The sequence below is a fragment of the Teleopsis dalmanni genome, chromosome 1 (genome assembly GCF_002237135.1).
Source record: "Teleopsis dalmanni isolate 2A chromosome 1, ASM223713v2, whole genome shotgun sequence".
NCBI classification, from domain to species: domain Eukaryota; kingdom Metazoa; phylum Arthropoda; class Insecta; order Diptera; family Diopsidae; genus Teleopsis; species Teleopsis dalmanni.
In genome coordinates, this window is record NC_051846.1 from 78489578 (window position 1) to 78515148 (window position 25571).

Here is a 25571-nt window from a genome sequence, read left to right on the forward strand (position 1 = left end):
TTAAAATAAATAAGTTCAATTCATTGTCATGTACACATACACATATATTCATATGCATATATAGAATATTTAATAAGTAATTGCATTATACGTACTTTATTATTCAATTTTTATTTTATTTAAAAAAATCGTTTAGTTTTCTTTACGATATTTTTGTAATTTATTTTTTATAAAATTTTTTAATAAATGTTAATTATATATTGATTATGAATTTTTATTACAAATAAAATTTTTGAGCAAATCTTCTAAATCTCTAACAATGCACACAAATAAAATAATTGCCTTTTCGTAAAAAAAAATTAAATCTTTTCGAAATGCATTTTTTTTCTGCAAATAAAAGTGAATTAAGTGAAATCAAAATAAAAATAAAAATACACAATAAAAAAGAAAAAACTTTTAAAGACTGCGCATACGGGACTCCATTAAACCAGAAAATTATGATGCAAAATAAAATCCGAGGAGTAAGAAACAGAGGTGAATTTCTAATAAAAGTCACTCAAAATTGTTTAAGCGTCGTCGAAACACTCAAAACGAGTCTGAGTGATTTCAATGCGATTACTACAAAGAATACAATGGCGTCCAAGATGTCGTCAGCAGAATGGGAGTGGTTTCAGTGAATTGTTTCATTACCATTTCATAACTAATATAGTTTCCAATAAGAACAGGTTTTTGTTGTTGTTGTGCAACGTAACTTACTTAGTTTATAAAGTTGTGATTGTGAGTAAATTAAATGCTGTGAAGTTTATTATTAAATGAAGAAGCAAAGCTTACTGCAAATAACGCAATAATTATTATATTATAGTTATAATGAACTCATATAAATAACTTATTAAATAAATAAATGTGATTTTAATGCTGCAATAATAAAAATATATTATTGAAAGCTATAAAGGTAATACATATATGTAAAATACTAATTTTGAGTAAAATATAGTTAAATAAAAAAAAGTATATATCAAAATATATAAAAAACTCAATTATTTCTGTGAGCAATTGTGCTATGATTTCTTCTAAATTTCTTAAATAACATATTTGTAGCACTATACAATAAATATTTTATTATATATTATAGTAGATATTATGTATATTATGATATTACATTATATCTATTTAACATGCATTTTTATTAGTCAATCAAAAAATAAACTTAGCATATGAACGAGCAGAGCAAAAAAAAACGTGTGTGTGCTTTGTTTCGCTTAATATTTATTACATTTTAAACAAATAAACAATGGTCGTGCGTTCATGAGATACTTGCTCGACATGCCTGCCACCCACCAGCCCGTACCTCAACGCATTATATCGTGAAGCACTTAAAGTGAATTTGCTCACATTCCAAACACACACATACACTCGCACGCTCCTCCAATCCAAAATAGTGCATTTTAATGACGCACATAATAAAATTCCCATTCGTTTTGTTTCACAGTTCCACAATTCCACAATATTCCTACCTGTGCATCAGGCAAATGCTATGGAATTTTGTAAGCTCCAATTTTATGTGTTTTTGCTTTTGTCTTTGTTGTTTTTGTTATTTGACTTGTTTTCAGTGATTTTCTGAAACACTGATTTCTCACTGATTTACTTACTTTTCCGTAATGATACTAAACCAAAATACATTTAAGATGTTCTCTGCACGGCGCGAGAGAGTGATGAGTAATGTGGATTTGCTGGTGGTGGAAATTCATTGTAATTGAATTGTTTGGCCCGCCCTATTGTGTGCGTGTGAGTGACACGGATATTGCGCTTGTGTTGGGATTTCTGTTTGTTGTTTGGTCGTTTTTGGTTTTTTCGGTTCATTTGAAAATCAACGGGAGTCAATTTCGAAAGCATTCTGTAGTGTTAGGCCTAATCATTCGGACGGTAAACCGTGGCATGAACGGAAGTGTTAAAAAATCAGTGTTTTTGATGGGCAAAAAAAATATTTAATATCTTAAAATAAAAGATAAAGAATTATAGCAAATAATGCGACGGTATTTAAATAATCGTTAATGAAAATAGAGAATTTTTAATATTGCAAATATAGCATAAAAACGAAAAAGATATTCAAATTTGTTCAAAAAAAAAAATACAAAAAAAATTAAAGAATTTTTAGTGTTGTGAAAATTTTGTGGCCTAAAATATTTTAGTGAAAATTAGTTTGGATTTATTAAAAAAAACGCTGCCTACCTAATTACAAAACTTGTTACTTCTTTCAACCTGGGTAGTCCGTATTTACCCACAACGCCTACGGGCTCGGAAAGCCCAAAAATAAATTTCTCCGGCATACAGAACTTTAATGAAGTTCCCGCACTCATAAATACTGCAAAAACTTTTCAACTTTCACAAAACTCCGCATTTAATTTAGCGTTCCGTAATCCCAATCACGCAACCATTGGGTTTCCACACAATTTTTATCGTTTTAGTAATTTTAATTACGAAGACTGTTCGAATTACGCGTCTACATCCAGTCTAAGCGAACAGGACAATATGGATTTACTTAATCCCTACATGCGACATCACAGCTTTGCCAGTCAAAGTAGTTCACCGGCGGCAAATCGCAGTCCTCCACTACACCACCTACCAAACTCAGCGCTAACCAATGGCTTTGTAGATGCCCATCATACAGATTATCAAAATCTGGCAAGTAGAGAACATTTACTCGATTATCACAGCGCCGCAGCTGCTGCAGCTTATGCCGCCAATAACAACAATCTTTCCAGTCCTTTAATGTTGCTGAAAGCACCAAAACACAGTTTAGATACAAAATCTGCACGTTCAACCGAAGATTCATCAACACCGCCACCATTACTCTCAAGCACTGATACGGTAGCCTTGCGTGTGGCAGATCAATCCTCGCTTACTTCATCCCGCCTACAGTCTGAGTCACCAGATAATTGTAATAATTCACTAAATAATCGGAGTCGTTACGAAAATTCAAGTCCTGGTGTTGATAGCTCAAAATCGTATCCAGTAAGCCAGCGGAGTAGTGAGGAAGCGGGTAATAACAGTGAGTCAAGTCCACCACCGCCTGATTACAGCCCAGAGAATTTATCCAGTCGCAAATATAATCACTCCTTACCAACAAACCCAGCCAATCCATTGGGTGTACACAACAATAACAATATGCTGGAACATAAATTGCCATTAAGCTTTCTGGGGCCACCGTTGGCAGCTTTACACTCTATGACCGAAATGAAGACTGGAAACGCTGGTGCGGGTAATGGTGTTCTGAACGGTGTTTATGCAAATAATCAGAACAATCATTTGATTAGTGATAGTCGTGGTATGTCTGGGGCTATTTCCACAACCACAACAACTCACACACAAGGTGCAGCTAATCCGCATGGCATTGATACGATTCTCTCAAAGCCGCCTCCAGTTACTTCAGCGGGTCTAAGTGCTTTAGCAGGAGGTGAGTTGTTTTCATATGTGATCTGTTGATGATAAAAGTTCAAAAATTAAATAGTTATTTGACATAATTTAAATCTTATTTCAAAAGAATATTATTACTGTAAACTTTAAATTTAATTCGCAAATATAAATATAAAAAAAGGTATTAGGTACTTGGTTTGATAGGTTATGTGTAGTAATTTATAATTCAGTAAAAGTTTAAATTGAAAAAGAGTACTTTATACATCATGACTAGTAATTAATTACCCAAATTACAAAGTCGCATTTAAACCTTTAAGAAAAAAGCAAGTCTATAAGATTTATTCTTGTGTCAAGATCAGTCGATGATCTTGATCAGTTGAAGAAGGAAACTCCGCTTACTTGCTGTACAACTGTAAATCGATTGCTAGAATATTTCTCTCCTGAAGTATTTACTTAAAGTTTTCAGATAGAATTGATTAGTGCAAATTGGGTGATACTAGCTTTTGGGGCATCGGAGTGTGTTTTATGAAGACTAAGTGAGAATTGCATTTTCTGAGATTGACTATTACTGATATTGAGCATCTTTTTTCTACCATAATTTGGTTTCAGGATTGAGTAAAATAATATAATAGATGTAAATTTAATGATACAGGCAATATTAAATTTTTCATAAACTCGATCACAAAATAATAACAACAGCTGGATGTAATCCGAGATTAACATTCTAGCTATGAAAACTTATTTTAGTATTTAAGCATATAAAAACTTCTGTATAAACTCCCGATTAAGTTCATTACATTGCTGGACTTATGTATGAGTTAGTACTTTTTAGTCTTCTAGTTAATCCATTTACATTGGTACTTTTTATCATTACGTTTCCTGTAAGTCCTGTCGGTTGGTTTCTAAAGGAAAGCACATCTATACTATTATCTAGAACCATGGTGATATATAAATGACCAAAGTTCTTATATTTATTAATAATTTCGATTGGTTTTGAGATACTTAATCTCAAACATCGCCATTGTATTCTGTAACTTTTATAAAAACTTACCGAATAATGAAAATGTGACCTGTATTTGATTTGTTTTTGAAAACGTACGTGGGTATACCCAATGCTTGCTGTGTTATTTTGATATATTTAGTATAACATTATAATTTTTCTTGTGTATATTCCCTTTGAAAAAGCCACAATAGGTTTTTCATTCGTATTGTGGTCAATAGCCTATTATTGTGGTATGCGTTCCTGTTCCCATATTTCACCAATCAAGATACGGAAATTTTTAAAGAATTTGGTCCAATGGTCGTAAGTAGTTAAGAATGAAGTTTAATAAATAATGAAACTATACTTTACTGTCTTTAAATCAGAGGTACATATACGACCCCCTACATAGTTTTATAGTTACATACTTTTCCTTGATATCATGTGTATCGGTTATTATTGAAAGCTAACCCCCTATCCAAAAAATCTTGAGTCATAATTACTTATTATTAGGCATATAGCACACTAGACTTTAAAATCTCTGTTAAATAGCATAAAAATGTACGAAATTAATTAAAGTGTATAAAGTTGATTTTTCAACAGTGATGTCCATCGATTTTGTGAAATTTGCATCTAAAAATCAAATATGAACGAACACATATGAATATCCTATTCTTGTCAGACCATATCTTGGTTTTTGGCTTGAACCATATGAACCCTAGAACAACAGAGTCCATGCCATACTAAACTTATAAAAAACACTAAAAATATGAGATTAAAATGCTAGACTATGCACAATAGATTGATTCGCTGCATCTTAGCTTCCAGTTATAACAATGAATATTGAAATTTACGAACCTCGCTATATATTATTCCAAAAAGTTACTAAGTACAAATTAGCTCAGGTCTTGAAAATGCTGTGTGTATAGCCTTACTATAAAAGTGATTATTTTCTTAGATTAGATTAAATTAGATTAAGAAAGGGCTGGGAACTATGTCAGCACGTCACTGCATCCTTTGAGGCTACTGCTTTTTCTGAACTGTTTTTTTCTGGTATTCATGAATTTTATATTTAAAAAAGCTCTATGAAGAACCGCATAATGGTCTGAAATGATTTTTTTAATATTTTAAAATAAATAAAAGTTTATTAACATATATACAAATAAAAAAAAACTCTTCATAATATATGCAGCTGTTTCATATATGACCATACAGCTGTTTCGATTATTGTCAAATAGCCATCATCAGTGACCTTTCTGGAAATATTTCTTAAATTAATTTATTCGTAAACAATTTTTTGAGACTGCAAGTACCAGAAATTGAATTCGAGCCCTGCCAATTTTGAAACTCAGAGCCAGCGTTCATTAGGCAATTGACCCAAAGCCGTACTTGACTTGTATGTTCGCTACTTTTTTCTGGAGTTTTTGTTAATTTGCTGTGAAAGTTTTTAATAACAGCTGTAGAATAATTGAATTAATTAATTATATTTTTAATTTAAATTGTTAAATTTTAATACTAATCTGTTTGTGGAGGCATTATTTGTTGCATGTTGTATTTATTCTTTCTTATGTATAGAATAAATTAGGAATTAAGATTGAGCAAATCATGCTAATATTACTCCACGAGTCGCACGTGCGAAACCAATATTTTGTGAATATAAGTTCTAATTTAACGTCAAATTTTTCAGACGGAAGTGACTATAAATCACAGTGTGATTTATAATATAATATTAATATATATAATAATATAATACTCATCAACAATATAATACATATAATAATATATTTATATATAATTTAAATTTATAAATAAAAAAATATTTCGATAAAGTTATAGTTTAAAATATAAATACAGTAAACTCTCTTAAGTGGACACTGACGAGAACAACAATACTGACATTTATTGTTACAACTGTTAATAGCACTGCCAATTCAAAAAAACATTATATATTATATTAAAGAGGGATTTAAAAAGATGCCCATTTATGATAGAGCTTTCACTGTATTTGTAGTTTATTGAAAACTTCAGAAGATCTAGAAAGAGTAAGCATAAATGTGAACCATTCATTGCTCATGACCCCTAGTATGAAAAGCTCATATTATATAATGTTATTTGGTACATTCAGTTCAGTATTAAATTATAATCATTTTATATATAATTTTATTTCAAAAAGAAAAAAATATATTTTTAATATTTTTTCTTAATGAAAAGCCCTTACCTACATTTGTTTTGTTATATATATCATAATGAACACATACAACATAATAAGTACAATGAGCCTACATTTTCATTAATTAAACGAATTGTAGTACAAAAATATTTAATTCATTAAATCGGTTATGCAATTTTGATGTCAATATTGAAAATAATTTTTAATTGAAAATTATTTATTATTTTAAAAAAATGTTTCATGTCCATTGACAGCGGATTTTTACATTCGTTCAAGACTAAATCCGGTATGACATGATTTTGACATTTCTGATTGTGTTTGTTATTATTACGCTGGCTTTTTATTATTTTTATTTAATGAAATTAAACATAATAAAATTAAGTATTTATAATTTTTAAACGACCAATTACTGAGCTTTTGTGTTATTTGTGTATTGACAACACAAAGCACAACACAATTAAATTGTTCAATTATGGAGCAGACCAATACGCAACACAAGGTAAACACTGCCTGCCTCCACATACAGTACATATGCGTTTGTGTTAGTCAGTCTACGTGCTGCCTATTTAAGCAGCTGAGTTATGTGCCGTGGTGTGTAACTGAGTTGCCATTGCCGTGGTGTGTGTATGTGTGTGTATACTGCGTACTGAGGTGCTTAAGCTCAAAGCAATTAGTTGTGTTGTCAAATGAAATTATAACAAATCAAACGAAACATGACGCAGATTTAAGTGCATGACAACACGTCGACAATTTTGCTCGGTTTTTTTTAATAAAGAAATAATGCTATACTCGCATATAAGGGCATATATAGTATAGAGAGGAGTTCATTTATAATTGCCTAATATACAATAATAGACCCACATACATACATCTATCTATCAAGGCGCTCAATTGATTTACGTTAAAATTTATTTAATTATGTCAATAATAATAATCACGGTAATAAACAAGCGAGGAGGTTAAATAATTGCTGATAATTAATTAAAAAAAATTTAATTTAATTTTACAAATAAGTTAATTGGAAACGGAAATTAAATTTGAGACCTTAGGCTCTGCTTTATTTTATAGACACATTTTTAAGTCTACTACATAATCAAACTAAAAAAAAATACAGACCAATATAATAAACATATTATCTTTAATTGTTAAAATTTTTGGAGCTATTACATTGCATAATGATTTTGGTTGATTAAATAAAACTTTTGTTTATTTATTAAGTATTATTATTATGGATAGGCTGTGCATGCACTGCGACCTGAAAGATCTTTTGTGCAGCCCTTTTGCCCAAATTAGTCCAATACCAAACTTTTGTCATATTTATGGGCGGTATTTTAGCTAGGTATGCAGGGCTCAAAACTCCATTGCCTAGATAGTTAAGTCTGTGTTTTGCCAAGGCTGGGCAGACGCATAAAACGTGTTCTTGTGTTTCCTATTGCTTTTGACAGAATCGGCAGGAATCGTTTTCTGCTAAACCAATCTTTTTTAGATGGTATCGCAATCTACAGTGCCCTGTTAGCAGTTCCGTGTAGAGTTTGATATCTGTTCTGCTTAAGTTCAGAACAGTTTCAGCCCTTATATGTTCAGGGATAATAAGCCGTTTTGACTGCCACATTCCTTTTTGGACTCTTCAGCTTTTAGTTAGGTTTTGTTTTCCCCGATCGCTTACTAGGCTGGGTTTGAAGCTGTTGAAGGTTTTTGCTCCCTTTTTGATCAGAACATACGCCCTTTCATTGGCTTTCGTGCTCCTCATGTTTTGGTATCCTAGCAGAGTCACTTTCCTTATCGCTAAGATGTTAAGAAGATTGAAACAATCCCAAACCAATTTCGTTTGGAATGTTAATGCCATTAGTGATTTCAAAAAGGCTTGACTGTCTACAAAAAAAAAAAATTATTGGTGTTGTTTTAGTTTAATATATCAGCAATGGAGAATAAATTTATTTTGTCTAGGTATTAATATATATTATATTATATAGCAGAGTTTCTTAACCCTTTTCGTGGTTGCCGCATCCTTTTTAGCACTAGCGTATTTGCGAAATCGTAGGTAACATGGCAACAGCTTATAATTATTGGTTAGTTGCAGTCAGGAATTAAATTCAAATTGTGTGATGATCACCAATCTATCACCCTTATTAGGCTCTAAACTAGATATAAGTGACAGTATGCCGTTTTATGAACTTAGTGGTCTTATATCTTTTTTGCCTGATGACAGTAATGATATACCTGTATATTCCATAAATTTTCTACGAGATAGTAACATAAAAGAAATCTGTCCAAAACTATGGATAACACTTCGATTATTTTTCACACTTAATGTCAACTCAATCTAGATGAACAATCTAGAAAACTTATCAATCAAAAACGAAATCGTCTTTCATGATTTTTATGTATTAATAAAAGTTTTGCCAATAGTAAAACGGAGTACTTTATCATTAATTATCAAAAGAGTTTTTTAATAGATATATCTGCATGATGGTTTTCATTATCTGTCATGTAAAACGCTTAAAAAAAATCAGTTGGATTTTGTTTTAACTGCGCTAAACATTATATATTTATTTGCTTAATTTTTGTTTGAAAGGTTGGAGCAACGCCAAATGATGTTTTTATTTCATTTTTTGAGGTTAAGGCAGATAAAAACTATTTTAAAATGATTTTTGTAAGTGGCATTTCTTCACTACTAGAAATGCCAATATAGATATGACATATAGATATTTCTATACTTTAGAATTTCTGTTCTTTTTATGCGTATCTTTCGATGGTGATCTGTCAAGCAATATATGTAAATGTCAATTTTGGTAGGAATATAACCTTTGTAAGTCATATAGGTTTAACATGATTTTTTGAAAAATTTATGGTTCTATTTCTAGAGTTTGATATGCATTCTTTGAGATTTTAACTTTAATTGTCGATTTTATTATTATAGTATTAACATATATATTGGTTGGTTGGTTGGTTGGAGTGGCGGCCCTGTTTACCAAGAAAAAGCCCACTTAAGCACAAATAATGGCCCGTTGTGGTACCACAACGAAAGAGTGATGTTCGTATATAGATAAGGTGATCTGTATACGACCAACGCCCAACAGAGAGGCAACGACTCCCCCATTAGGTGAAAGAAAACCAGCCCGACAGTTCTATGAATCTAGCTAGGTCCCTCACATTGTAGGATGACAGATCAGTCAGATCGGTCAGAAAAGGGGCCCCCAAGATTTTTGATCTTCTTCTGGCTAAAGATGGGCACTGACACATGAGATGAAACACAGTTTCCTCCTCGTCCTCAGAGCCACAACCGCGACAAAGGTCATTATAAGGAAGACCCAGTCTCATAGCATGCCTCCCTATTAAACAATGACCCGGCAGCACCGATACCGTAGCACTGAGCAGATCTCTCTTTAGTTGGAGCAGCTGACTTGTACGCTTTTTATCCAAGTTAGACCAGATCGACCTAGAAATGTGACAACTGGACTCACTTACCCATTGTTGCTGAGCAATGCTTAGATATTTTTGTTTAATTGCCAGTTTAGCTGTTGCAAGTGGAACACCAATTTCTAATAGATGAATATCAGGGAGAAGAGCCCCCGTCTTGGCAAGCTCGTCCGCCCTGCAGTTACCCGCAATATCCCTATGACCAGGAACCCAGATAAGTTGAACGTTAGCACACATAGCTAGGCTGAGGTGCTTACCAGTGATTTAACGGCAGCCTGACTGTCCGAGAAAATCGAATAACTTTCTACAGAGGTACAATTGTCGAGGATCCATTTTACAACATAATGAACATATATATTACCCGATTTAAAATTATTATTGTTGTGCATTAATATACATTGTGACCGAAAAGTTTTCGGAAATTCTCATTTAAAATTCGCGCGCTGTATATTTTTCGATATTTTAAGTTTATGTAGTTTGGCAGCACTGTCCTTAATTACTATGCCAAAAATGAGCGCGATCTGTCAGGACAGTTCGTTTACGGCAGCTGTTGAAACCAGTTCACCTCAGTAGTGCGTTGCGAAAAAAACAATGGAAAAAAATATTGAACAAAGAGTTTGCATCAAATTTTGTTTTTCGAACGAAATTTCGTGTGCAGAATCGTTGCGAATGCTACAAAAGGCTTATGGGGAATCAGTTTTATCGAAAACTCAAGTTTATGAGTGGTACAAAGCCTTTCAGGACTGTCGTACGACCGTCGAAGACATGCCGCGTTCTGGACGACCTTCGACCTCTACCACCGACGAAAACATTGAAAAGGCAAAGGAAATCGTGTTCAAAAATCCTCATGTGAGTGTTAGAGAGATAGCACGAGAGCTAGGCATCGGTCGTGAGATGGCTCGTTTGATTTTGGTGGACAATTTGTGTATGCGACGTGTCAACGCCCGGCTTGTTCCGATTCACCTCAATTTGTTCAACATTATCAACGATTTTAAGGCCAAACATTCAATAAATACCATCGAACAGCCACCGTATTCACCTGATCTTGCACCGTGTGACTTTTTCCTGTTTCCCAACCTCAAATTACCACTCAGAGGAACGCGTTTTGAATCCATAGAAGACGTAAAACAGAATTCGCAGAGGGAACTCAAAGCCATACCGGAAAGCGCCTATAAAAAATGTTTTGATGATTGGAAGAAACGTTGGCATTTGTGTATCGCTTCTAATGGAGCATATTTTGAAGGAGATAAAATAAATATTGATGAAGATTAAGAATTTTGCGTTTTATTTAAAATTTCCGGAAACTTTTCGGTCACAATGTATATTAATATATATGTATATAAACTTTATACATATATATATGTATTTGAGCAAGATAAACAAAAATATTCCAAATACAGTGAAAGCTGTATGTTTCGTGTGACCGCTGTCATTAATAAACATCTAAATCGTGTAGTGTTGCTTGTTACCAGCTCTCAGGTTTTATACATAGTATGTTCTTTCAAATAAATAGTTCTATTATAAGGAAAAAATTGTTGGTTCTATCGGTGCCCGCTACATTACGATATTACTAAGCATACTTTTATATAAACATGATACGTAAATACAAAGTCGTAGAAATAAAACATATACTATGAATTTTTAATATTATAATATATTAAGTTTTATTATATCAAATTATATATTATAATTGCTTATTATTTCTTTCAAGGTGGTATTCCTCGCTTTTCAATCGCTGCTGCGGCTGCTGGCATGGCGCAGTATTTGTCACAAAGCCAGGGTGCGCCTTTAAAAACACATGCAGGCCATATAGTTGATAGAACGCACTTGTATTGGCCTGGCTTGCAGGGACTAGTAGCAAATCCAATGGCATGGAGGGAACGTTTATCCAATACGAGTAAGTTTAAGTTATTTATTATTAAAAGCCCGAAAGCACTGTGACTTTAATATATTTATAATAATATAAATTTGTTTTATTTAATCTTTAACATAAAAAAAGTTGTTAAAAATTAATTGAATAATAAATTAGTTCCGTTTTGCTGTCCACCTACTTAATTTTAAATAACACTATAAAATATATAATTATTATAATATATTATTAAATATACAGCAGGCTTTGGTATAGTTATACAGCAGGCTTTGGTATAGTTAATAAAAAAGTGTCTTATATTTTTCAAAGAATAAATAGAATTAGTAGAAATGAATTAAATATTATTAATAATTATTAAAAATATGTTTCTACAAATATGGAATACATGAAGAGACAAGGCTATCGTAAAAATTTTATCTTTTAGTTTTAATCATATACCGCATAACACTGAATAAGTTTCTGATTTTCTACTTTATCTATTATACAACTCTACTTTAATAGTAATATATTAATTTCAACGCTCCTCTAACTTTATTATGCTTTTTTAACTCTCCAAATAGGCCTCAGTTTCGGCAATTACTTCTTTATTTTTTTCCTGGAACATTGTTTTGTTGTGTGCCTGAAACCAGCGTTCGTTGGGGGCCTGATCTTAACCGCCATTTTTATCGACTCGACAAAACAATAATTTTTTTTCGTCTGGTTTGTCGGTACCCAATTCGAAATATAGTATACTTAAGGAACTTTACTTTATAATTTTTCACAACTATTTTGTGAACTTTTTATATTTTCCGGAGTACATTTTATATTTAAAAACTCATTTTTATTTCTTAAAATACATATTTGTGTATGAAAATGCAATGCCCTTCCCACCCTCAATCAACTATCACCCATCCACATCCTTATCCATATATTCGTCTTTAAAATTTTTTCATATCGATTTCAATATAGGTTTCCGAGAATAAAAATAGAACCAAATTTCCTAAATTAACAAGTAAACGAAAACACAGGCCATAAAAATTTTCCTCTGGAAGAACAATTTACAGTTCAAAATTTTGTTTCACTTCTTCTGGTACTCCATAATACATTTTCTCTGTGAATGCCCGGCTTTAGCATCTAGAAGATATAGATTCTTAAGAAAGTAGTTCTTTGATAGTTTATCAGACTGTTCATAGGTAAAGACGAAAGACCAATTCAGTTACTTAAATTTGGCGGGATGGATTTAGTCTCTACTTATCTATACTAGGGTTCTTGCGAAGAATGTGGTAGCAAAACGGCGAAAAATCGCTAATTGAGGTACATGGAAGTTATCTAATGGCCTACCACTGCAGCCAACCAACCAACTTCTGGTACTCCGTGTAAGTTTTAGGTATACATTACACCGAGTGTTCACTTTATCCAGGCACGGTTGTATTTTTAATCTATAGTTCTATTTCTATATAGGATTTAGTTGGCTTAAGCACAGAAATGCTTATTAAAAGATTAACTTTCATTAAAACTACTTCAATTATAATATATAAAACTGTGACGTTGCGATAAACTATGACTCAAACATAAAATTCACAGCTCATTAAATTGTAGGTAATCTGAATGAATTTGCGATTCAATAAAAGACTTAAAACTAATTTTAAATCATAAAAGATGAAGTCGATGAATAACTTGACGATTTGTCAAAATGACACGCCTTTTCTTCAGTTAAAAAAATATTTACAAAAATTAAAAAATAATAAAATTAATGAGAGGTGACCAACTTTTATTGCAACGCTTTCATATTAACGCAAAACCAGATGAGCAAGTCGAGATCATATATAGAGTTCACAGTACAATCTGTAACACAATAAGATCTGCTCCAACAAGTATTGACAATTATCAATGGAAGTTTTGGATGTTGTTGCTGTGGTGTCTGTTTTTATATCAATAATTTATGATGAAGTTGATCTGACGAGCTGTTACTGATGGGATTCAATTCAATTCACATGAATTTATTTCATTTATTTTTATTTCCTCATTTTCGATGCTGCGGACTGCATTAGTGGATGCTCCATTAACTTATGAAAATAACTTTAAATTAACTTCCACTGCTCATCACTGTTCAACTCATTAATATAACAACAGAAACTGATATATGAAAATAAAAATAAAAAAAATTAAAAAATAAATAATAATAACAGCTTCTCATATTTTACAATGAACAGTGGAGAATTAGGCTGTAAGACGATCAATTGCAATATCATTGCCTCATCAACGAATGCAGCAGCAGCAATAACATCTTCCAACAACAACAATAGCAACAGCAACAGCAACAATGCGTGTAATATCGTTTGCCATCTGCATTAAATCAACAATGAAATAACCGAGAGCGAGTAAAGCAACACCAACAATAACAATCGCTACTAGTAGTAACTGTTATGGTTGTTATTGTTGTTGTATTTGTTGTTGTTGCTGCACTTGACTTGCTGATCGTAAGTTAAAGATTTTTCACTACCTGGCATCGTTGTAAATCTGTTATGAAAAATTAATTTACTCTTAAAATTACATTTTATTCACAACTTCTATTTGGTTCCGCGGGCAAATGTGAGCCCACGGTTACTTCATTAAATTTTCTAAAGTTGCATATCACGAATTTTTTCTTTATTTATTTACTCATAATTTTTGTTGTTATTGTTGGTATCTTAAGCTCATTAAGTAATCGTAACGTTGCGTCTCTGATTTGTTTGTTTATTTTTGTAAACAACGCATTGAAAATCCCATGCTTGGTACTCTTAATTTCTTTTCCATTTTGTTGAAGACACGATTCCGAGCCACTGATTTTAAAGATCATGTTTTTATTATTGTTGTGCTATTTCTTTGCTATTCTCTCCTCTCTCCAGTAATTGCAATTACTCATTGATGAGTTTCATTTATAAAGAAAAGCAATAAAAAAATAAAAATTGTTAAGTGTGAACCAATTACACTTTTTGTTATGTTCACTGTACACTGATAAACCATGACTTGTAAAAATCTATGGCTTAGAGGAATTTTTTATCTTGATTCGGAAGTATAAGTGATTCCCTTACTACACTCTGAGGTCTATAGAATGCTAAAGTATAGGTAACTGGCTACTAAAATATAGTTCTAGCATTAAGCAGAGATGGTGTTAATGTTATCAGAAAAATAAGTTCTTAAGTACAGTAAGACCCCGATTTGAGTCGTCAATTGGCACTGACAAAATGCGATGCAAATCGAAACAACACAAATCGAATCACATTTGTTCATATATTTAATTTCCAAAAATTGGTTTTGGCCACTTGTTGATGAAGAATTACTGTTCAACTCATTGAATATCGACAGAGCCTTATTCTGAATTTAAATTTGGCTCAATGGCATTCTTCTTTGATTCTGATTTTCTATCTCAATGGATAGAAGGGACTTAATTTTTACAATAAAGCGACTTTTACCCTTAGTAACTTGTGTGACCTCCAAATGTGTGACAGCTTTTCCATAGTCCTTTATCTTGTCCGCATCACGAAAACAAATTGTTCTTTGAGTAGTTGGAGCTAAACCCAGAATTCTTCCAATGTCAGCAGGTTTTTCTCCAAATTTAAAACATTTATAAATGTCTAACTGTTGTTCCAAGGAAATTTGTTTTCGCTTTTGACTCATTTTTATACCTTATAAAGCAAAAATTTACCTTTCCACTTCATCACACAAATGTCAACTGACACCTTTTAATTAAAAACTTAATACATGTAAATTCCCTTTTAAAAAATGTAAAATTCAACAAATGGTAACCATATATGTACGCATGTATTAAAAATTGACACAAATCAAAACCAAAACATATTTTTTTTTTTGGCGACGCAATTCAAATCAACGCAAATCGAGGTGTTAGTTTATATAATAACTTAGGAAATATTCCATATCTAGACGAACCTTCCTTCATTGAATCCGGGCGGAAACATAAGATTATTTCGCTATACAACAAATTCATGGAAATCACGTTTGTTTTGGAGGTAATCAGTACTTTTGGTACTGTCTATACTTTACTATTTTTCTCCAACAAGAAAATCTTGTAATCGATTTATAATTCAGGCACATTAGGCGATAGGTCTGCACAAAGATTCGAAGTGCATTAATTAATAATGAAATTCATCTTAATGTAGATAAAGTTTTATCAGCATCCACAAATTTTTTTCCACCAGCCAATTCTATTGGCATTTAGATTAGATTACATGTTTGTAGACTATGTGTTTGATTAAATTAACTGTTAGTATAAAATACACATAAAAATATGAAATATATATAGTATCTAAGACAACCTGAATGACGTTCACAACTTTTTAGAACACTCCTTAAAGTATCACAATCGCACAGATTATTCCTGTTCTGCACACCCACATTAACATTGAAATGGTCTTGAAATGGTGTATTAATGTTTCTACTTCTCTTAATGAAGACTATAGACCAGTCAAATCGGATAATGAAATCGGATGAACTCTACTTCCAATGTAGAGTTTATCACCTTGACTTTCTAAAACATTCCATACTCTCTAATGACTGATCATAAATCTGTGACTGTAATAAGTTTGTTTTCATTCATACGTTTTAATATATTCCTCATGATAACATTTTTGTAATGTTGTAGATAAAGTCTTTGTCTATTGGGTGTAATTATCAAGAAAAAGGACCGGAATTGAACTTTTTGGCACTTATAATAAATATAAATATAATTAAATATAAATATATATAATAAAAATGAACTCATTATAAATAAATCAACTGATTTAAGGCGAAAATTGCGAATGTAACCCATAAAATAATTTTCCCACAAGGGAAATTTACGAAATTTAAAATATTAGTCATATGTTTTTATGTAAAATATAAACAAACAAGCGATTTCATATGCATAAATCCGCTTTTGCCAATGGGAACGATTAAATCTTAATTTCATCAACATAAGTAGTTTTAGCTAGAGTGGAAACATGTTATTAATTACCGTGTGTGTTACAGCGAATCTTACGTAATTGAATTTGTTAACTGTATCGTAGTCTGCAATAGTTGTAATATTGTTGTTTATTTCATAGTCGGAAATTTATCATGATTTTTATTTTGAACTTCTTCATATCTCGACTGAAAGAAGATAATTTTTCCAATAGGACAAACTCTCCTTCAATAGATCACATTGCTTTTATTTGTAGATTAATTTAAAATAAAAGTGAAAACTTTACTTTGTATAACTTCTATTGAAAATAGTTATCCCTACAATACATATACTTCATATACAACTATCAAAAACCAGCTTTAGAATATACTCGGCGTATCAGTTAAGTCTTACCTAGATTTAATACTCTCGGTACCAATGTTATTTGTTTCTACTAGAAATATGTTTGATTTTGTTTCTTTGGTTTTCACTGATAGTTGGAACACCGAATTTGTTTAAAAATGTTCTTCAATGACTTCAGTTAACTAAGTCGAATGCGTTAGTGTAATCGAGAAAACAAAGAAAATTGGGGACCTTAATCCCTCTTCTTCTACCTTATATTTGCCACCCATTGGGAAGTTTTTTTTTCTACCTTGTCTAAAAATAAATTTGATCTTTGACTATTTAGGGTTTCAAGAAATATTTAAGTTCTGTTTTAAGTTCTGTGTTGCATAATTTTTAATAGTTGCATAGGTATAATATACAAGTTTATATAAATACTATTTGGCATATTAATTTGTTCATAATAAAGTGAAATGTATTGAAGTCCTTTGCATAAACACGTGTGTAGGAACAGATAATTTGTATGGCAATTATTTTCAATTCTGAACTAATTAGAAAGAAATGAGACTGATTTCACAATTATTAGCTTTCAAAAGTTAATGAATTATTTTTTTATTATTTGCCAAATATATTTTCAAGTTATGATTATTGATTTTCCAGTCAACATTTAATAAAAATTTGTTTTATTCTAATATTGCAATGTTCCAGTTGTAAAGAATAAGGATTCGTATTAAGACATTTATTTTTATAAAAAATCTCTTTTGATTTGAAAATATTTAAAAACAAATTTTTTTAAACTTTAGAATTCAAATCTAGTCTTAATCTGCTCATTCAATTATTGATTATCTATTAGGATTCCAAAAGATTTTATTAATTATTTGAAATTAAATCTTTTATTTTTAATAATAGGAATTTTAATTTATCCGAACTTTATAAAAGTCTATCAGCCAGTCAGTTTGTGAATTGTACTTATAGAAGATTAAAAGTTATTGCTTTATTTTTCGCATCCTTCACTGTTTCCTTTGCGGTTGTTGTAGATCCTTATGTACATACATTAAATCAATGTGTTCATCTTGAGTATTAAACAAATTTTTCATTATTTGGTTTTTGTAGATTTACTAATTTATTTTTCTTACATATTAAATTATTTTTAAAAATTGTATTCATATCATAATCTTAAAGAGCTGAATTTTACATAAAAAATATAACAGAATTTTAAGAAAATTGCTTCTAAGTTTTGTTTTTAGAATCCTACTTTTAATACAATCGTTTTTGTTTTTACTTTTATGAAAACAATTGTTAATTATCACAAAAATATTTATGAACCTTTACGGCAACTTAACATCAACTTTTGCTAGAAAAGTCGATAGTGCAGTTACTATGGAATATAGAAATATATGTAATCCCATTCACTTTCATTCTCAATAGTTGCTTTCCCTTGATAATTATATCAAATAACATTTCTATACACCAAACAAGTAATGCTACGTTTTTATGCATTTATTTGAATAGAAGATTAACTTAAGATTTGGATTAAACAAAACTGAATTTGGATTGAAACAAAAAACTTTAAATAACAAGTCATGTTCAATAATAGATTTCTTTAGACGGTTCTACCCGATTCTACTTAAGACTTAAACATTTTTGCGAGTAAGTTGCGAGTATTTTTTTGCTACTCGGAAAAAATTACGGCCAATGATAATTAATTTTTTTAAAGCATTGACTTATTTAAAATTAAAGATTATCTAATGAGATTTGTTCAATTATTTATTGTTAGTTTTAGTTTTAAAGATCTATATATAGTATATTTAATACATAATACAAAAAATAAATAAATTTTCTATTTTAAATTTTGTTAAGGAGACGCACAATATAATAATAATATAAAATATTTCGAGCCAAACAATATTTATACAAAAGTCTCATAAGTCTTATATTTGTTTATATACTCGTACATATCTGTATAGTATGTATATAAAAACGATATATTTACTTTGCTCAGCCATACGTCGCTCATGCGTCAGCTGTGCTTAAACATTTGTAACTTGTCTGGCAGCATTTTTCGTTTGTTTTTATGTTTCGCCTTTTCTTTTTGTTTTCCTTAGACTTCCGTATAAAAATTTCGTACCATTTCTCACAGATTTGCTGAATAATTTTATATATATAGTATTATTTTTATATAAATAAATACGAGCATAAACAGAAAACGTTGGGTTGTACGAGTACAAGTAAACAAAGAGTATGAGCAACTTGAACGTGTGCGAGTATCACATGACGCCATTTGCGTGGTGAAAGTCTTTTCACTTCCGTTGCCGTTCCGTTGCTACATTTTCACATTTTTCATGCAACATATTTAGTTCGAAAGAGGCAATGAGCTTCAGCAGCAGTTAAGTTAAGTAAAATATGCCGCCACCGCATTATTATGTGCGACTTTGACTTTGTGCACGAAATGATGAGCACAAATGCCATGAAAAATGTTGGTGAAATGAAAACAAAAGCCCAACGTACCAAATGGGCGGATGATGTCCATGACTTATGCTGCCTTTAAATAGAAGACCTTAAAGAAGAAAGCAAACATTAGATTGTTGTATGTTGTATGTTGTATGTACGTACAACCGCCATTGGAGTGAATGTCCTTAAACTGAAATGCGAATGCGGATGTGGAGCATGTTGTTGCTTGTTTATGTGCGTGTAGCTTGTCATGTTAACAAGGCACTAACACCAGCATGTAATGGCACTGCTTCATTTATGTATATGCGCCACCACAAAGTTTATGTCAGCATATGTGTGTGTTTGTGTGTTTGTCTGTCTATATTTTATGTGCAATGTGAAAGCTTCGTTTTAGAGCTTTTAACAAATTTTTATGTTTATTTTTTCACTTAAAATGGCGTATTTTACTACGAACTACGAAAAACATAAATACAGACATTTACGATTGAATAAAAGTGAACAGCTGTATTCTGTATTTATGCATGTATGCGTAAAAAAAAATCGTGCGTGCCTGAAACCGCCATCCATACACTGAAAATATGTAAATTGTCTTCCCTCGTACGTGTGGGGAGCATAACACTGTCGGCAAAACTTTGGTTCATTTTTATATATATTATATTTTTTATTGAATATTAATAATCACATATTTTCATATTCACATGTTTCACAATTTTTTCCGCTGCTGCTGCTGTTGCTGCCGCGTTGCATTTATTTATTTACTATAGATTATGTCTGATAATAAATAATTAATTAAATTCGTTTGAATAGTTCGTTTGAATGGTTGTTTATTAATACGTCATTTTTTTTTTTTTTGCTGCGGTGGCGTTGTGATATTTTAACCGAGCTCGATGCTCGGTTAACACAGAATTTTAGCTGTCTTTTATCTTTACTTAATGTTGTGGATGCACGTGTTCCCGCGCAAATATTGTGGCAAGTTTCAATATTAATTGCGCAAAAATCATCATTGAATTGCTCGAATGCATAAATGATAATGCAATCAAATTAAAAATAAATGAAGTTTGTTTAATTTGCGGAAAATTGTATTTATTTGCATAACGCTTTTGCATTATTGCACTTTACTTGCACACAATTTATTAATTCAATTTTATTGACATATGACAACTGCGCCAGATAGTACAGATAGTAGGTGAGGTGCTTCCAATGCAAATATGTTTAAAAACTAATAGAATTTATAGAAAACTGCTCTTCGTTCGATGGGTAAATAATCAATTAGAACGATAACATTGAAAATATCTATTCCTCTTTGAAGTAATGTAATATAATATTTTAATTATATTGATGACAATTAATTAAGAGGCAATAGGAACTATAAACGCCGTGTGCGAGTTCGAGTAAATTGAGGTAAAGTAAATTGAAATTTCTAACGAAATTTTTTTTGCACTGCATTTATGTAAATATTTATTTATTTTATTATTTATTTTATTTATTTATTTATTAAACATCTTATAAAATTTTCACAGTAGTAACACTTAATTCACATAATTTTTATCTAATGTACCCTATTCGAAATTTTGGTAAATACCAACATTCGCTGCCAAACCGACATAATTTACTATTTCGCTCAATTTACCATTAATTTACTCGAACTCGCACACGGCCATAATATTGACATATTTTTGATTTTATATTTTAGTACTGATATTAACTAAACATTTTGATAAAGAAGCATTACTCTTAACAACTCTTAAAACTCTTAAAAATAACTTTGAAATAAAATTTGCAGTAATTCTAAGTAAATCTTTTAAACATAAATACAATAAGAATATTACTTTCTCGATATATATTTTTCTATAAATGTTACAAAATTCGATCTAAAAATATAGTAAGTTTTAGTTAGTTGTGGTGAAAGGAGGAACGAGTCCTCCTAGAGTCTTTATTGGCTATGTAGCCCCTAACAGCCTTGACAGTATGACACGATATAATATAAGCTGATATTACAAAACTATTTTGTTTGGTTTATTTTATGTTAAAATTAAAATAACACTGGAATTACTGTAGATTTCATAGATAACAATATACCATTAGGAACTAATAAATTAAAATACAATATATCAAGTTGGCTGTCAATTTAAGGTTTGTTTGATAAATTTGTTAAATAAAAATTATTTTTGAGAAATTCAATTCCTACATTTCACAGATATTGAGAAAAATTTATAGATTTTTATTTTTATCTTTTGGTAACCCAAGCGGTTATGGTACACCGCTACACCGGCAGTTATACAACTGTCCTTCAAATGAAGTAGGTGAGCATTACTTTATTGGATAGGACGTGTGCGAGAACGAAAAATCAAAAGGATATGCCGGATCCAGTATATGGGTGTTTTTATTGCTCTGGTTGGATGAAGAAGCGGAAGAGAGCTCGTGTTGCGGACTTGGACACAACACAAAATATCTGGTTGTAATTACGTTTCTGGAATTGATGTGGCTTAAGATGTGCTGATCTTAGAAAAACTACTGTTGATGTGGTTCTGATTCTACGCTGTACTGGAAGTTATACTAGTGAGCTGCATAAACCTTTTTGGTGACATATTAATTGATATTGGAATGCTGTACTTGTTTTTCAATTTGAGAATATTGTTGGGCAGTACCTTATCACTGTAAAGGATAGTTTCCTATATATATGTAAAAATTTTTAAGTCATGAATTCCGAAAACTTTATTGGTGTCGAAATGTTATATTAAATATTTCGATATGAACATGTGAAGCATAGTACTATACACAGGCAGGCCTTAGCCTACATTAGCTAGCTTTCATTAGTCTGAAGTTGGACTGAAAGAACTTCAAGCTAGGAATTAAAGTTCTTTCAAAGTTCGTTCCTAACTTTCCTAACTCATTCTTTAATTAATTAGTATGTGATGACTCTAGAAAGAGATAGTTGTGGATTTTATGAAACGATTCAAAAATTAAGTGTTAAATATTACAGTAAAAATACACCAACATACTATTGGTACATTATCGTTAATTATTGATTTGAAATTATTTGTTTATTTGCTGGATGTCTTTAATTCAACGTTTTCATTCGTTAAAAAGGAATGAAAAAATGTGATTGACGTGCTGGGGTGGCTAGGGTAGTAGACATCACCATTAAAGTCTTCTGGATATTCTGCGAATAGCTGGTACCACTTATAAACACATTTTTTCTCAGAGTAGACTTGCCAAATATCACAAATAATATTTTAAGTACGTTGGAGCGCTTAATATTATTTTATATATAAAATTTAAAACAGAATCTTTTATAAATTTTTTTTTACTTCAAAAATCGCTAAGCAATTCAAAAAACGTTTCACACTTATGTGTGTCAATATCAAATTAAATTTCCAACATAGCTGACAATGTCAATATATCGATGGAAAATAATTTCGGATATGTAGTCACATATACGAATTGTATTTTGTTGTAATTTTCAGCCCTTTTTTCGACTGTATGAGATCGCGATTAAAAAATAGTGCATATTGATGATGACATATTAGAATATATCGCCGATTTCAATACTGTACAGAAAGTAGCTCAACGATGTCAGATCATTCAATGTGTCTGGTTCTGATTCAATTTTTCAGTAATTTTTCAATCATTTTTAATGGTGATTGAAAACTGCTGCGCTTGATATTGGCTTTTGAAACTGATATTGTTGATGACTTCACAGAATATACCACCTATTTTAATACCCCACAGAAAGTAGCCGAGTAGCGTTAGATCATACAAACTTAGTGCTCAAGCAGTTATTGATTATAACTAGATCAACAATTGGGAATATCAACAATTCATACTACTTGCGAAGTGAGAAGTGACTGTCGTTACTGTTTCAACATTCATTTACTGATGTCATGATGTTAACGATGATCGTGTGGATATAATTCTTGCACGATCAATAAACAAATAAATAAAGATTCTTGCAATATAAATTTGAAAGCACTTAGCTCAATCCTTTCTACATTTTTCGTATGTTGATTACGGTATGTGGTCCTATTGCTTTAGTGAAGTTCTTTTTGTGGTTCCTCGCATAGTAATACGAAGATCTACTTGTTACTAACTAATAGCAAATTAGTGCTGCCAATTTCCAGAAAAAATATTGCGATAGTATCTCTTTTATGAATACTTTTCCAATTTTATATTCTGCTTTTATGATCTTTTTATATATGGTATAATATATGAATGTGAAAAAAATCATCTGGTGTAAATTTTTATTATATATATTTTTCAAATCAACATGGTAATTATCGATGTGCAATAATTTAATTATTATTGTAAAGTTATTAAAATGTTATTATAAAATATTAATAAGTTTAGTTATTATTAATAACTTATTTAATTTCTTTCAAATATGAATTCTAAACAAATTAAATACAAATGTTAATTTACAGCTTCGCTATCGTGTTTATTTATCTTTTTAATATTTTCATTAATATTTTATATTTTTTGGTTCACTGCAGTAATTAAATTTTATTTTTAAATATGTTAATTTCATATATAATATTTTTTATATTACTAATAAAAAACAAAACCAGCTAATAATCAATACTCTCAGCAACAATAAATAAGGATATAAAAAAAAAGTTACTTTCGGAAAACAATTTTCACATTAACATAAAATTTACTTTAATCAAACGTTACTAGCAAAACTTCCCTCTAAGCTCATATCAATTTATAAAAAATGTATTTTTAATATTTTCAATGATGCTTTCACAAGGATATTTAAGGTGACAATTTATGACGGCCTAAGGAGACCAAAGCTCATCATATGCAAGATTATTGATATCAATACAATAATGAAATGCAGAAAAAAAGAAAAACAATAGACACGACAATAAATTTTTGCGTACATTTGAGACCTATTAGACCTAGTCTTCAACACTGACAAACGAGCTGTTGTTGAAACATCGACAGGATTCACTGTAAGTATTCGCTCAAGCCACGCCACGCCGTGCCACTATTATACGCATTCGAGTTAGAATTGGACTGCAGTTTGCTTGCTGTGTGTGTGAAGTCGGTGACTTATGCGATTATAGACAACTGCTGCCTCTTTTCGATTTCATTTTCAAATTTTTTCATTCGTCCTTTTATTATTTGTAACAGTAAAGAAGGACATTATTGCTTAACACAAAGTCACAAAAGCAAATAAACGCTTCATATTTGTGATTATTTATGAAAGGATCAGTCTTGTGCTTTCGAGTAAATCGTACAAATGCGCGGGTATAAACACTGTTGGAAGCCCATTTCGTGGCATTGCCAAGTGAGGTCTCAGCTGCGTGGCGCGCTGAGTTACATGCAATCAAATAAAAAATATATAGGAAAAAAATTAATTCTTTATAATTTTTATTTTCTTTTTTTTGTGGATGTTTCATAAGGGATTATACTTGTTTCACTTTTGTTTTTGTTGTCCTCATCTTTTTGGAATGTGACAAATTTTCTCCTTTTATTTGCTTTATTTTTATATATATCTTACGAATTGTGTCTGTACTAGAACGCCATGCCATGTCCTTGGCGACTTAACACAGTTAACTTTCTATTTTTGTTGTTGTTGTTGTTTTCTGTTATTATTTATTACGATCGAATGTAGTGCGTGCGTGTGTGCTTAATGCGGCGAGGATATCTGCGGATGCTTTTATTGTCGTCCGGTAGCAATTGTTGGGTTTATCAAATGAGGGGGCGTTTTTATTACACATTTGTTTTGATTATTTTGAAAATTGAATAAAGTGGAAAAAACACATAAATTGTGTATTTCGACACTTTTGCATCCAACTGGATTTTCACCAATAATAAAAAATTAATAAAGGAGATACATTATAAAATAATGAAGAGTTTCATCATAAAATTCATATATATTAGTTTCTTATAATTAAGTAATATATATCGAAACACTATTCCAGTGTACGTAGAGTAAAAGTGTAAAAATGTTTAGTTGTATTAGGAACTTAAAAAATTATTTATAAAGCGGTTTTCAAAAGTAGTGAAATTGCAACAACAAAAATTTTTTTATTATTTTTAATTTCAATCAAATTTTTGACAGACCAACGTACAGCTGTTTCGA

The 25571-nt window shown here is 30.8% G+C and overlaps 1 protein-coding gene across 1 annotated transcript in view; it reads left to right on the forward strand.

Moving 5' to 3' along the window:
• The first annotated feature begins 2166 nt into the window (after positions 1 to 2166).
• Positions 2167 to 25571, forward strand: part of LOC119672692 (homeobox protein engrailed-1) — a 54338-nt gene continuing 30933 nt past the window's right edge. The window contains exons 1-2 of the mRNA XM_038083808.1: positions 2167 to 3394; positions 11635 to 11820. Coding sequence (XP_037939736.1) covers positions 2470 to 3394; positions 11635 to 11820 — 1111 coding nt within the window. The 5' untranslated portion in view covers positions 2167 to 2469. The remainder of the gene's footprint in view (positions 3395 to 11634; positions 11821 to 25571) is intronic.